At 44.8% G+C, this 14,244-nt stretch overlaps 1 protein-coding gene across 3 annotated transcripts in view; it reads right to left on the minus strand.

Annotated features, from left to right (window-relative positions):
- LOC110536359 (ATP-binding cassette sub-family A member 2) overlaps positions 1-14,244 on the minus strand; it is a 131,142-nt gene that overhangs the window by 21,698 nt on the left and 95,200 nt on the right. For 2 of the 3 annotated variants that reach the window (XM_036936262.1, XM_036936261.1), the window contains 9 exons: positions 11,233-11,383; positions 10,652-10,856; positions 9,227-9,385; positions 8,600-8,780; positions 8,069-8,281; positions 6,685-6,881; positions 4,975-5,148; positions 3,073-3,302; positions 2,777-2,897 (listed from right to left, as the gene is read on the minus strand). In XM_036936262.1, the coding sequence (XP_036792157.1) occupies positions 2,777-2,897; positions 3,073-3,302; positions 4,975-5,148; positions 6,685-6,881; positions 8,069-8,281; positions 8,600-8,780; positions 9,227-9,385; positions 10,652-10,856; positions 11,233-11,383 (1,631 nt within the window). Of the gene's footprint in view, positions 1-2,776; positions 2,898-3,072; positions 3,303-4,974; positions 5,149-6,684; positions 6,882-8,068; positions 8,282-8,599; positions 8,781-9,184; positions 9,386-10,651; positions 10,857-11,232; positions 11,384-14,244 lie in introns of all 3 variants that reach the window. The other variant, XM_036936260.1, reaches the window with a different exon arrangement.

Below are 14,244 nucleotides of genomic sequence, written 5' to 3' on the forward strand. Positions count from 1 at the left end.
ATAACTGAAGAGCTCAGTGACTTTCAAAGTACAGTTGAAGTCAGAAGTTTACATACACTTAGGTTGGAGTCATTAAAACTCGTTTTTCAACCACTCCACAAATTTCTTGAAAACAAACTATAGTTTTGGCAAGTTGGTTAGGACATCTCCGTTGTGCCCGACACAAGTAATTTTTCCAACAATTGTTTACAGACTGATTATTTAACTTATAATTCACTGTATCACAATTCCAGTGGGTCAGAAGTTTACATACACTAAGTTGACTGTGCCTTTAAACATCAAATTCCAGAAAATGATGCCATGGCTTTAGAAGCTTCTGATTATCTAACTGACATCATTTGAGTCAATTGGAGGTGTACCTGGGAATGTATTTCAAGGCCTACCTTCATACTCAGTGGCTCTTTGCTTGACATCATGGGAAAATCAAAACAAGTCAGCCAAAACCTCAGAAAAAAATTATAGACCTCCACAAGTCTGGTTCATCCTTGGGAGCAATTTCTAAACGTCCGAAGGTACCACGTTCATCTGTACAAACAATAGTACGCAAGGATAAACACCATGGGACCCTGCAGCCGTCATACCGCTCAGGAAGGAGACGCGTTCTGTTTCCTAGAGATGAACGTACTTTGGTGCGAAAAGTGCAAATCAATCCCAGAACAACAGCAAAGGACCTTGTGAAGATGCTGGAGGAAACAGATACAAAAGTATCTATATCCACAGTAAAAACGAGTCCTATATCGGCAAGAAAGATGCCACTACTCCAAAACAGACATAAAAAGCCAGACTACAGTTTGCAACTGCATATGGGGACGAAGATCATACTTTTTGGAGAAATGTCCTCTGGTCTGATGAAACAAATGACCATCATAATGTTTGGAGGAAAAAGGGGGAGGCTTGCAAGCCAAAGAACACCATCCCATCCGTGAAGCACACATGTTGTGGGGGTGCTTTGCTGCAGGAGGGACTGGTGCACTTCACAAAATAGATGGCATCATGAGAATTGAAAATTATGTGGATATTTTGAAGCAACATCTCAAGACATCAGTCAGGAAGTTACAGCTTTGTCGCAAATGGGTCTTCCAAATGGACAATGACCCCAAGCATACTTCCAAAGTTGTGGTACAATGGCATAAAAACAACAAAGTCAAGGTATTGGAGTGGCCTTCACAAAGCCCTGATCTCAATCCTATAGACAATTTGTGGGCAGAACTGAAAAAGTGTGTGCGAGCAAGGAGGCTTACAAACCTGACTCAGTTACACCAGCTCTGTCAGGAGGAATGGTCTAAAATTCACCCAACTTATTGTGGGAAGCTTGTGGAAGGGTACCCAAGTTAAACCATTTAAAGGCAATGCTACCAAATACTAATTGAGTGTATGTAAACTTCTGACACACTGGGAATGTGATGAAATAAATAAAAGCTGAAATAAATCATTCTCTCTACCATTATTCTGACATTTCACATTCTTAAAATAAAGTGGTGATCCTAACTGACCTAAAACAGGGAATTTTTACTGGGATTAAATGTCAGGAATTGTGAAAAACTGAGTTTAAATGTAGTTAGCTAAGGTATATGTAAACTTACGGCTTCAACTGTACCATCATTAGACACCACTTTCCAAATAATCAGTTTGTCAAATTTCTGCCATGCTAGTGCTGCCCCGGTCAACTGTAAGTGCTCTTATTGTGAAGTGGAAACGTCTAGGAGCAACAACAGCTCAGAAGTGAAGTTGTAGGTCACACAAAATGAAAGTGAAGCGCGTATCTCATAAATATCATCTGTCCTCAGTTGCAACACTCACTACCAAGTTTCAAACTGCCTCTGAAAGCAACATCAGCACAAGAACTGTTTGTCAGGAGCTTCATGAAATGGGTTTCCATGGAGCAATGGAAACGTGTTCTCTGGAGTGATTAATCCCGCTTCGCCATCTGGCGGATGCCTGGAGAACGCTACCTGCCCCAATGCATATTGCCAACTGTAAAGTTAGGTGGAGGAGGAATAATGGTTTGGGGCTGGTTTTCATGGTTCGGGCTAGGCCGCTTAGTTCCAGTGTAGGCAAATCTTAATGCTATAGCATACAATGACATTCTAGACGATTCTGTGTTTCCAACTTTGTGTCAACATTTTGGTGAAGGCACTTTTCTGTTTCAGCATGGCAATTCCCCCATGCTCAAAGCGAGGTTCATACAGAAATGTTATGTCGAGGTCAGTGTGGAAGAACTTGACTGGCCTGCACAGAGCCCTGACCTCAACCCAATCAAACACCTTTGGGATGAATTGGAATATTGACTGCGAGCCAGGCCTAATCATCCAACATCAGTGCCCAACCTCACTAATGCGCTTGTGGCTGAATGGAAGAAAGTCCCCGTAGCAATGTTCCAGCATCTAGTGGAAAGCCTTCCCAGAAAAGTGGAGGCTGTTATAGCAGCAAAGGGTGGACCAGGTCCATATTAATGCCCATGATTTTGGAATGAGATGTTCGACGAGCAAGTGTCGACATCCAGTACTTCTGGTCATGTAGTGTAGATAATGTGTGAAAAGTCTATATCAGCATTTAACTTCCGGCAACTCAGACACTGCACTGCATGCTCAGCAGAAAGGAAATTCATGTAATTAATGTACTGAAGCCCTTCTATAAACAACTTTATTGATCCGTGTAGCCGCAGACAGACACACTGGGATTTGGTCTCATAGAATCACTAGAATGGGAATCCCTATTCAAGTCAATGATACCATAATGAGTGGATTGGATTGGCAGCCATTTTGAATGTATTCACCAGCATCACTGTTCTCCAGGGACTGGTCCTCCTCTGACACCTTGAGGAAGACCTCCTCCAGAGTGGTGTCCATCACCCCGAAGCTGGTCAGAGCCAGGAGGTCCAGACTCTGCTCTAACGCCTGGGAATAGGGAATATGAGCTGTGGTTAAAAGTAGTGCACTATAAAGGGAATAGGGTACCATTTGGAACCCTGTCTTTCTGTGTCTGAGTGAGTACCTGCCTGTTTGTCTATCTCTATTTGACTTTGTGCCTTCATCTCTAGGTCTGTGTTTGTGTCTGTGTCGAAGTGTGTACCTGAAAGAGCCTCTCGAAGCAGCCCTTCTTGACAGCCTCTGAAGGCAGCACATAAGACAGCTCAGTGTTGGAGTCAGACACCAGCAGACAGGACCCCACGAACTGACGGATGAACTTGGTGACCCGGGCCTCCGAGCATGGAGACAGGGAGGAGGGGGACAGGGAGGAGGAGGGAGACAGGGAGGAGGAGGAGCAGGGAGACAGGAAGAATGGAGGCTGGGTGACCTGGTCTGGAGGCACAAACACACAGCATTATGGATGGAGGGAGGATAAGGAGAATAAAACACACAGCATTATGAATGGAGGGAGGACAAGGAGAATAAAACACACAGCATTATGGTTGGAGGGAGGACAAGGAGAATAAAACACACAGCATTATGGTTGGAGGGAGGACAAGGAGAATAAAACACACAGCATTATGGATGGAGGGAGGACAAGGAGAATAAAACACACAGCATTATGGATGGAGGGAGGACAAGGAGAATAAAACACACAGCATTATGGATGGAGGGAGGACAAGGAGAATAAAACACACAGCATTATGGATGGAGGGAGGACAAGGAGAATAAAACACACAGCATTATGGATGGAGGGAGGACAAGGAGAATAAAACACACAGCATTATGGATGGAGGGAGGACAAGGAGAATAAAACACACAGCATTATGGATGGAGGGAGGACAAGGAGAATAAAACACACAGCATTATGGATGGAGGGAGGACAAGGAGAATAAAACACACAGCATTATGGATGGAGGGAGGACAAGGAGAATAAAACACACAGCATTATGGATGGAGGGAGGACAAGGAGAATAAAACACACAGCATTATGGATGGATGGAGGACAAGGAGAATAAGGAGGCAGCAGGAAAAGTAGAGGGCAGAGAGACTTTAGAGGCAAAATATGAACAAGCAATAGGGGAGAGTGGGGTACGTTGAGCCGACAGGGTAAGTTGAACCACCCTTGTTTCTAGGAAACCATACACAAAAAAAAAATTAAGGATGAGGCCATCATTTCATGGAGTCTATGATGGAAGAAACCACTTGGAAAAAGTGGTAAGTAAAGTTAGGTCCAAAAAATGGATTTTCACTAAGTAAAAATAAGTTATTGTGTTAGAGGTTTCATGATGCTTGTATCTAAACCAAAGTAGATCATTTTTAAATTATTCTATACACAAGTTGGGGTCTCAATAAGCTCAAATATGAGGTCCTAAACATAGCATGAAAGTGCATCCTTGTAGCTCTGTGGGCAAATACAGTCAAAATGTTTGCATTAGAGTAAGTTGAGCCATTGGCCATGGGGCATGCGGATTTGCGTTTATCGTCGAAGGGATGAGCGTTACATCGAGGCCTGTACTCTGGAGCGGGATCGATTTGGATGTGGAGGGTCCGTCATGGTCTGGGGGCGGTGTGTCACAGCATCATCGGACTGAACTTGTTGTCATTGCAGGCAATCTCAACGCTGTGCATTACAGGGAAGACATCCTCCACTCTCATGTGGTACCCTTCCTGCAGGCTCATCCTGACATGACCCTCATGACAATGCCACCAGCCATACTGCTCGTTCTGTGTGTGATTTCCTGCAAGACAGGAATGTTAGTGTTCTGCCATGGTCAGCGAAGAGCCCGGATCTCAATCCCATTGAGCAAGTCTCGGACCTGTTGGATCGGAGGGTGAGGATTCCCGGACATTCCCCCCAGCGTAGTTTCTTTTTTTGCTGAGTTTATATTTCCCTTGGCGGAGTGATGCCGAATGTTTAAAAAAATCGCTCAAGTTACCCCACTCTCCCCTAAATGTAAAAAGACTTGGATAGAGAAAGTGAATACGTCTGACAGCTGGTGAGAAAATACAAAAGACACACACACACACACACACACACACACACAAGGAAAGAAAGACCCACCGCCGCTCTCACTCTGTTTCTTGACCAGGGTGAGTTTGTAGCCGTCTCCGTAGGTGCTCTTGAGAAAGAGTGGGGAGCCGCAGCACTTGAGTTTCCCATGGGAGATGATGGCTATGCGGTCTCCTAACAGGTCAGCCTCATCCATGTGGTGGGTGGACAGCAGGATGGTGCGGCCTTGAAACACAGTTCAAAAAAATGTACTTTCAATGTACATCAAAATGTGTCAATGCATCATTTTGTTAGTGTGAGAAGATTTGACAGGACCTTATGGTAGTAGAGCACTGTATAGGGGACAGGGTTTCACTCGGTCAAAAGTAGAGCACTGTATAGGAAACAGGGTGACACTCTGTCAAAAGTAGAGCACTGTATAGGGGACAGGGTGACACTCGGTCAAAAGTAGAGCACTGTATAGGGGACAGGGTTTCACTCGGTCAAAAGTAGAGCACTGTATAGGGGACAGGGTGACACTCTGCCAAAAGTAGAGCACTGTATAGGGGACAGGGTTTCACTAGGTCAAAAGCAGTGCACTCTATAGGGAACAGGGTGACACTGTCAAAAGTAGAGCACTGTATAGGGGACATGGTTTCACTAGGTCAAAAGTAGAGCACTGTACAGGGGACAGGGTTTCACTCGGTCAAAAGTAGAGCACTGTATAGGGAGGGGACAGGGTGACACTCGGTCAAAAGTAGAGCACTGTATAGGAAACAGGGTTTCACTAGGTCAAAAGTTAAGCACTGAGGCCTCCTGGGTGGCGCAGTGGTCTAGGGCACTGCATCGCAGCGCTAGCTGTGCCAGCAGAGACTCTGGATTCGTCTCTCCCGAGCCCGTACGGGAGTTGTAGTGACGAGACAAGATAGTAATTTCTAACAATTGGGGATACCACGAAATTGGGGAGAAAAGTAAAATAAAAAGTAGAGCACTGTATAGGGGACAGGGTTACACTAGGTCAAAAGTAGAGCACTGTATAGGAAACAGGGTTACACTCAGCCAAAAGTAGAGCACTGTATGGGGGACAGGGTTACACTAGGTCAAAAGTAGAGCACTGTATAGGAAACAGGGTTACACTCAGCCAAAAGTAGAGCACTGTATGGGGGACAGGGTTTCACTAGGTCAAAAGTAGAGCACTGTATAGGGGACAGGGTGACACTAGGTCAAAAGTAGAGCACTGTATAGGAAACAGGGTTTCACTAGGTCTAAAGTAGAGCACTGTATTTTTTTTATTTTACCTTTATTTAACCAGGCAAGTCAGTTAAGAACAAATTCTTATTTTCAATGACGGCCTGGGAACAGCCTGTTCAGGGGCAGAACGACAGATTTGTACCTTGTCAGCTCGGGGGTTTGAACTCACAACCTTCCGGTTACTAGTCCAACGCTCTAACCACTAGGCTACCCTGCCGTATAGGGGACAGGGTGACACTAGGTCAAAAGTAGAGCACTGTATAGGAAACAGGGTTTCACTAGGTCTAAAGTAGAGCACTGTATAGGGGACAGGGTGACACTAGGTCAAAAGTAGTGCACTGTAGTGTGTTAGGTTGACCCATGTCTCACCCTGTTGTGAGTGCTAGTGTCTGTTGTGAGTGTTAGTGTCTGTTGTGAGTGCTAGTGTGTGAGAGTTAGGGATAATGTGTCAGGTTGACCCATGTCTCACCCTGTTGTGAGTGCTAGTCTGTGAGGGTTAGGGTTAATGTGTGAGGTTGACCCATGTCTCACCCTGTTTGTACTTGAGGATGAGGTCCCAGATGGCTCTGCGTGCGTAAGGGTCGACACCCGCCGTGGGCTCATCCAGGATGACTGCCCGGGAGCCGCCCACAAACGCTATGGCTACGGACAGTTTCCGTTTCATTCCTCCAGACAGAGTCTGGACCAGGCTGTGCCGTTTATTATTCAGCTCCAGATCCTCGATCATCCTGACAACACACACACAGCACCTTGTAATTTACATTATTTTGAGATATGGATAGGTATGATTAGTTATCACTGCTGGCTCCTGTAATTCATAGGCAAAATTACCATGGGGGATGGCAGGGTGGGAGGGCACCCTGGAGGTCAGTGGCTCCCCAGATAGCATATGAACATGTCATAAGCAATGCCAACATTTGTCAAATTTGCAAGAAATTTGCTTTAAAACTGCAACATTTTCTCTCATCCTCATGGCAAAATGTGTAGAATAGCATTGATTGAGCTATGAAAAAGCACATTGTTCTTACTTCCCCATGGCAAATTTCTCTCAGTGTCATGACAAAATGTGTAGAATAGCATTATAACACGGAATATTTTCTCTCTGCCCCATGGCAAAATGTGTTGAAATGCAGGAAGTTAGCTGAAGGTAGGTGCTACGGGGCCCCAAATGCATCTCCCCAGCTCAGCTGCACCGTCTGTTCAAGCCCCTCCCCCACTAATGTATGTCAGGGGTGGTACGAGGGGGGGTTGGCACAAGACCCCAGTGAAATATGATTGGCCACCTTTGGTGCCTGGCAGGGTAAAACGAACGCACCAAAACAGTATTACATCATCTGTGCTTCTGTCATTAGAAGAAAGACTTTCATAATGACCGAGTGGAAGCTGACAGAATACGGTCGGGAGACAGACTCGGGAGTTGGGATCAACATTCAATGACACACGCATCAGTCTTTGTTCATGGTAAGTTCACACTCAATTATTATAGAAAAAAAAGTGGACTGGGCACAAGGTAGGCGAACTCCAATTATAAAACAACTCTTCACCTTTTGAGTCTTCTTAATATTTGCCTTGAAATAATGACGTGATGACTTATTCTTCAACTTATATTTCAAAATACCCCTCCATATACCCCTCAAAATAACCATCAAGAGGCATAATAAGTCATGTAGAATTGCAGGAAATGTGTTTTAAAATGTCTACAAAAATTACGGGGGAGGACCCCTGGACCCCCGTCTACTGTTCATCCCCCCAAATTCTACACCACAATTTCGACCTTGCTGTAATTATATATACCATTTCTACCCTTCAATATGAAGATGTGAGCTTTTATCCTAATCTATCTAATGCCATTTTGATAATTTAACACCTTAGGGTCTTTAATTTGGTTAAACCATAAAAATGGGATGTGAAATACTTGTCCATCTCCTTGCGGATGTCCTCCTCGGCCATGCCTTTGAGTTTGGAGTAGAACCACAGGTGCTCCTCCACACTGAGCTTGTCAAAGAGCACGTTGTGCTGGGGACACATGCCCAGGTTCTGCCTGATACGCTCCATGTCAGTACGGATGTCATGGCCGTAGATGGTGGCTGAGCCCGAGGTAGGCGGGAACAGACCTGTCAGAATAGACCTGGGGACAGTAGCAGAAAACTAATGGTAGTTATTGATAGGGTTCATTCTAGAGGGAAGAAATGGACACAGAAAACAAATGTTACAATGTATTTGAAGGCCATTTTGTGGACATTATGGGAATGTTATGGGAATGTTATGGCCAACATTATGTATGGCCTGTTTAGAATTCATCATACCCCTTGAAACACAGTCTTACCAAAACATACAACACAAACCTCTGTCTCCTTCTGTGAATCCACACGTAAACACAACACAACAACAGAAATGACTGGGACCCTCTAACACACGTGGGCACATTCCCATTCATCTCTCTCACATGGTGGTTGTCTTGCCAGCTCCGTTGTGGCCCAGGAAGGAGACCACCTGGTTCTCATGAAGGTTGAGGCTCAGCTTGTTGAGGGCCAGCTTGTTGCCCGTCTTGTACACCTTGGTCAGCTTGTCTATACACACCACCAGGGGCAGGTGGCTGGGCTCTTCTTCCATACCACGCATCTCCTCTGGAGGGAGATAGAAAGAGAGATAATATGCCATTTGAAATGTGTCTATTCATTTGAAACTGTACTGTTTACTGTTCACTTTTGATTGATTATTTAACTTTTGCTTATTATCTATTCCACTTGTTTTGGAAATGTAAAAATATGTTTCCCATGCCAATAAAGGCCTTGAATTGAGAGAGAGAGAGAGAGAGAGAGAGAGAGAGAGAGAGAGAGAGAGAGAGAGAGAGAGAGAGAGATATAGGCATTGTCACAGAACAATGGCAGAACCTGAACCTATTTGAGATTCACACGTGTAAACTGATAATTTTTTGTGGATCCATGCAGTAAACCACTGACAGAGGTGACAACAGATTAAACAGATTCTTGTTCCTAAAAGTTCAATACAAACACCTGGTAGGGCTTACCAGATCGCCGGTTGTCAGAGGTCAGGCTGCAGCTTGGCTTACCAGATCGCCGGTGTTCCATGGCACACGCCTGGTCCTCTTCCATGACACTCAGCCTGGCTGCTCCTCCCCAAGGCCACTCCCACGTCTCCACACGCCCACTGCCCAGCCAATAGGACTTCTGCAGGGGGAAGTACCACGGCCGGGGCAGCCCATACATCCCTGGAGGACAGAGACCACAGCAGACCACTTCTTTGACCAGGACCCATATGGAATAGAGCTCGCCTCCTTGCAATACTTAACTCTGCCATGGCTCGTAGGCCAAAGCCTATGGGAAAAGAGTTTTGGGATAAACACTGAAAATAAGGTCTGTGGCAAACACAGGCTTAGGAGATCTTATACAATTTATTCTATGAGATAGCTGATAAAGATTAACGTCACTTTCTGTTAATTTTGAAGCATTTATGTTCAAAACATAAATGGGCTCCCATTGGTGCAGCGGTCTAAGGTGCTGCAGCTCAGTGCTAGAGGCGTCACTACAGATTCTGGTTCCATTCCAGGCTGTATCACAACCGGCCGTGATTGGGAGTCCCATAGGGCAGTGCAAAATAAGCCTGTGTTGTCCGGGTTTGGCCGGTGTAGGCCGTCATTGTAAATAATAATTTATTCTTAACTGACTTGAAATAAAATATAAAAATAAGCATGTAAAACACAAAGGCTTCATAATTCATAAAGGTCATGTTAACTGACGGATATTATCTCATAGAACAAAGTGTATAAATCTCCTTAGCCTGTGTTAATCTCAGACCTTGTTTTTATCCCAAAACCCAATTTTGTTCCCCAATAATTTCCTTAATAGGAATGGCTGAACGAACCAGAGTTAACTCATTTTTGGTCGCATGCTTCCCGGTAAAAACAGTTCACGCAAATATTATGAAAGACATTTGTGACGTGTTTGTTAATTTTGGTGTTCGGAGGGTTTTATCAGCTGTTCACACACATAAGATGTTTTCTTGAGGCAAGTCAAAGTTCAGTAGCTGAGGTCTAAGCCCCTTTGTCTGTGGTCAACAGTAGGGGTGGGAACTAAGGACGGTAGTTGGTGTCATTCAACAGCCAGGTAGCAGCTACTGTCTGCACTACACTACTAGATTTCATGCACATTTTTTCACTTGAGAAATACTGCACTAAACATCTTAGCTAGATGTAAAATTGTGCGACTAAGAACTGCAAAAATAGCCAAATACAATACATATTTCTTGATTTATCTTAGATTGATTCAGACTATTTTGAGGAAGTGTTATGGCTATGTTGTTACTATGGTGGCTCAAGTGGGACAAACAACAGTGCCTACAAAAAGACGCCGTTACTATTGTTCTCTATAGGATTCCATTTGGGATTCAGACCAATTACTACCATAAACATAAATGACAAAACAGGGACATACAAGGTGAATCATTTAAGTGAGCAGCCAAAGACTTGGTTGTTTACCTGGATGCACAGCTTCTATGTACCAGGTGAGAACTCCATACACACTGGCATCGATGATGAGCATCATCATGGACAGACCAAGGTTAAAGTCATCGCCCTCTACAGGCGACTGGTTGATGGTGCGCCACTGGATGCCAACTCCTGACACCTCATACAGGGCAAAGTACTTAGAGCCCAGGCCGAACGCTGTGGTCGACATCAGAGACTGGAGAGAGAGGAGAGAATGAGAATAAAGACAACAGACAACGTGTTAAGACCTATTGACATGTGTGAAGATCTTTCCGGAACTCACTGATTCAGACTGGTGAGAGAATATCATTGAATTTATCAATTCACGACTCTTGAAGCTTTGTTTGAATCCTTCTTAGCTTTTACTCATACATGTTGATACGCCTATACACACCTGGAAGCAGGCCATCTGACACAGAGGAAAATAACTCAATCTAGCCATGAGCCCAGAGGGCCGTTTCTCTCTTTGAATTTGTCCAGACACAGGCTAAACATGGGCACCGTATGTGACTAACAAAAAATGAATAAAGTATGAGAGAGCTTCCGACAAGAGAACAGAGGCCAAGACTTACAGCAATGCACTTTTCAAAGGCGGTGATCTTGTCATGGGCCACCTCCTCCCTGATGGCCACGTACATGTAGGGGACGTAGCTTAGGAAGTAGATTATCCCGCCACAGGCAGACGCCAGCTTGGCCTTAGAGTAGATCACTGACACCAGGAAACTGACATAGACAGACAAACCAGAGTAAAATACTATTAGCATATTGAGTATGTCCCAAATGGCACCCTATTCCCTATATAATTTCATACTTTTTACCAGAGCCCAAGGGACCATGGTCAAAAGTAGTGCACTATAAAGGGAATAGGGTGCCATTTGTAAGACAACCTAACCATATTCAGATCATACACATTTCCCTGGAATGTCTAGCAAAGGAGCTGAGTCACTGTCTGTTTGATACATTAAGGACATGGCATTTCGAAGAAACACGTTCCTCACAAAATAGAAGTCGAAGGTTGACAAGTGAAACTGAGTGTTACCGCTTTTATCAAATCAGCCGCTAAATATCAGGGTGACTCATGATTCATTAGATCTCTAACATCATCAATGTGTGTGCAGTCACTGCTACTCTGATGTCACAGAGAGAAAGAGAGATGAGAGAATCAACTAGATGTTGGAACATTGCTGCAGGGACTTGCTTCCATTCAGCACAAGAGAATTAGTGAGGTCGGGCACTGATGTTGGGTGATTAGGCATGACTCGCAGTTGGCATTCCAATTCCTCCCAAAGGTGTTCAATGGGGTTGAGTTTAGGGCTTTGTGCAGGCAGGTCAAGTTCTTCCACACCCATCTCAGCAAACCGTTTCTGTATGGACCTCGCTTTGTGCACATGGCATTTTCATGCTGAAATAGAAAAGGGCCTTCCCCAGATGGTGAAGCGCGATGCATCGCTCCAGAGTACGTGTTTCCACTGCTCCAGAGACTAATGGCGGCAAGCTTTACACCACTCCAGCCGACACTTGGCATTGCGCATGGTGATCTTAGGCTAGTGTGAGGCTGCTCGGCCATGGAAACCCATAAATGTTATTGTGCTGTCATTGCTTCCAGAGGCAGATTGGAACTTGGTAGTGAGTGTTGTAACCGAGGACAGACGATTTTTACTCGCTACACGCTTCACCACTCGGCGGTACCATTCTGTGAGCTTGTGTGGCCTACCACTTAGCCGTTGTTGCTCCTAGACTTTTCCACTTAACAATAACTTAACAATTGACCGGGTTCACTCCAGCAGGGCAAAAACTTCACAAACTTACTTGTTGGAAAGGTGGCATCCTATGACAGTGCCACATTGTAAGTCACTGATCTCATCAGTAAGGCCATTCTACTGCCAATGTTTGCCTATGGAGATTACATGGCTGTGTGCTCGATTTTATACACCTGTCAGCAACGGGTGTGGCTGAAATAGCCAACTCTACTCGTTTGAAGGGGTGTCCACATACTTCTGTATATACAGTGCATTCGGAAAGTATTCAGACCCCTTGACTTTTTCCACATTTTGTTACATTAGAACCTTATTCTAAAATGGATTACATAAAACATTTCCTCATCAATCTACACACAATAACCCATAATGGCAAAGCAAATAACTTTTACATTTTTGCAAACTTATTAAAAATAAAAAACAGAAATACCTTAATTATGTAAGTATACAGACCCATATCTATGAGACTTGAAATTGAGCTCACATGCATCCTGTTTCCATTGATCATCCTTGAGATATTTCCATCTGTTGTAAATGAAATTGATTGGACATGTTTTGGAAATGCACACACATGTCTATAGAAGGTCTCACCGTTGACCTTGCATGTCAGAGCAAAAACCAAGCCATGAGGTCGAAGGAATTGTCCGTAGAGCTCCGAGTAAAGAATTTTAACAAAACAAGTCTGCTGCATTGAAGGTCCCCAAGTAAACAGTGGCCTCCATTATTCTTAAATGGAGGAAGTTTGTAACAATCAAGACCCTTCCTAGAGCTGGCCGCCCGGCAAAACTGAGCAATCGAGGGAGAAAGGCCTTGGTCAGGGAGGTGGCCAAGAACCGGATGGCCACTCTGACAGAGCTCCAGAGTTCCTCTGTGGAGATGGGAGAACCTTTCAGAAGGACAACCATGTCTGCAGCACTCCACCAATCAGGCCTTTATGATAGAGTAACAACACGAATGCCACTCCTCAGAAAAAGGCACATGACAGCCCGCTTGCAGTTTGCCAAAAGGCACCTAAATTCAGATTCTCTGGTCTGATGAAACCAATTTTGAACTCTATGGCCTGAATGCCAGGCGTCACATCTGGAGGAAACCTGGCACCATCCCTATGGCGAAGCATGGCGGTGGCAGAATCATAGTAAGGATGTTTTTCAGCGCTGGGGACTGGGAGACTAGTCAGGATCAAGGGAAAAATGAATGAAGCAAAGTACAGAGAGATCCTTCATGAAAACCTGCTACAGAGCGCTCAGAACCTCAGACTGGGACAAAGGTTCACCTTCCAACAGAACAACAACCCTAAGCACACAGTGAAGACAATGCAGGAGTGGCTTCAGGACAAGTCTCTGAATGTTCTTGAGTGTCCCAGCCAGAACCCGGACTTGAACCCGATCGATCATCTCTCGAGAGACCTGAAAATAGCTGTGCAACGACACTCCCCATCCAATCTGACAGAGCTGGAGAGGATTTGCAGAGAAGAATGGGAGAAACTGAGAGTCCTTTAGGTGCCTTTTGACCAACTCCAAGTGGCTGTCATGTGCCTTTTACTGAGGAGTGGCTTCCGCCTGGCCACTCTACCATAAAGGCCTGATTGGTGGAGTGCTGCAGAAATGGTTGTCCTTCTGGAAGTTTCTCCCATCTCCACAGAGGAACTCTGGAGCGCTGTCAGAGTGACCATCTGGTTATTGGTCACCTCCCTGACCAAGGCACTTCTCCCCTGATTGCTTAGTTTGGCCGGGCAGTCAGCTCTAGGAAGAGTGTTGGTGGTTCCAAACTTCATCCATTTAAGAATGATGGAGGCCATTGTGTTCTTGGGGGCCTTCAATGCTGCAG

The sequence above is a fragment of the Oncorhynchus mykiss genome, chromosome 11, assembly GCF_013265735.2.
Source record: "Oncorhynchus mykiss isolate Arlee chromosome 11, USDA_OmykA_1.1, whole genome shotgun sequence".
In the NCBI taxonomy this organism is placed as follows: Eukaryota; Metazoa; Chordata; class Actinopteri; order Salmoniformes; family Salmonidae; genus Oncorhynchus; species Oncorhynchus mykiss.